The sequence below is a fragment of the Wasmannia auropunctata genome, unplaced genomic scaffold (assembly GCF_000956235.1).
Source record: "Wasmannia auropunctata unplaced genomic scaffold, wasmannia.A_1.0 LD269137.1, whole genome shotgun sequence".
NCBI classification, from domain to species: domain Eukaryota; kingdom Metazoa; phylum Arthropoda; class Insecta; order Hymenoptera; family Formicidae; genus Wasmannia; species Wasmannia auropunctata.
In genome coordinates this window covers 1-1,060 of record NW_012093753.1, presented here as the reverse complement: position 1 = coordinate 1,060, position 1,060 = coordinate 1, and the positions used below count along the sequence as shown (strand labels likewise).

General features: G+C 32.5%; 1 protein-coding gene across 1 annotated transcript; it reads right to left on the bottom strand.

Annotated features, from left to right (window-relative positions):
• Nucleotides 1-37: 37 nt before the first annotated feature.
• Nucleotides 38-1,053, bottom strand: LOC105462169 (exostosin-3-like; the record flags this gene model as incomplete). The annotated part of the gene is made up of 4 exons (XM_011708700.1): nt 1,045-1,053; nt 727-937; nt 252-508; nt 38-165 (listed from the first exon to the last, which is right to left on the bottom strand). Coding segments are annotated over exons 2-4 (455 nt in total), but the record flags the coding sequence as incomplete, so codon positions are not given.
• Between the last annotated feature and the right edge of the window lie 7 nt (nt 1,054-1,060).

The following is a 1,060-nucleotide window of genomic DNA, read 5'->3' as shown; positions in this document are numbered from 1 at the left end:
ACGTGGAATGGAAAAAAATGGTGAAAAATCAGCTTACCTGAAACCGAACATGATTTCATCATGTCTCAAATGAGCATCATCATCGATAGAAAGGACGGCTTCTGTCTCAATTGCATCAAATGGAAGGAATCTATTATTCAAACTATTTCTTGGAGCTTTTATAACCTGTCCAGATATATTTGAAAAATATATGTTAATGTGTGATTTTTAAAAATGGATGAAGTTTCTATAGAATAATAAATTAAAGTTACATGTATAGGAACGCCGATATCAGGCCACTTCAGATCTTCTACAGGTGGTTTCGGACTATTCCAAACTACGAGTACCTTGTTCAGGTAAGGCAAGCCATAGAGACGTGCCAGTGAATTTATAAGAACTTGTTCTCTTTCATAAGTTAACATGACAATTGTAAATTGTTCTCTTGGATAGTTTCCTCCTAATGACTCACTAAACTCTTTTCCAGCGCCTCCAGCACCTTTACCGATAGGTCGAAAGCCAACTTCCGAGCCTATGAAAGTATAAAATAGTATAAATATAATATAATTCTAAAGATATAATATATTATTCTGGCTCATATAATTAAAAATTAACGAAGTATCAAATGAAGGGCTAGTGAGCCTTAGAAGGCTCACTAGCCCTTCATTTGATACTTCGTTAATATAATTCTTTTGTATAATGATCTCTGAAATAATGATATAATAATAATTTCTGAAATAATGATTTTACCAAGAAATTTAGCATCGCTGGGAAGAACAGTGTCAAACGGTAATTGTGGATACAAATTAAATGGATCCATCCAGTCATTCCAAATTTCATGACCTTGGACTAATAGTGTTGTATAATTTCTTTTGAAAGCAGGAGATGGATACGGCGGTTCTAGAGGACCCAAACTTTCTTCGGCTTCAGGTTCAGCAATAATGGTATCCGATTTTAAAGGCTTTCAAAAATAAAAAATAATATAAATTATAAAATTAAATTTGCTTTCTATATAGTTAAAATATGTATATCGTGTACTTTAAACTTGAAAAGCATTGAAATACATACCACAAAGCTTTCGTTA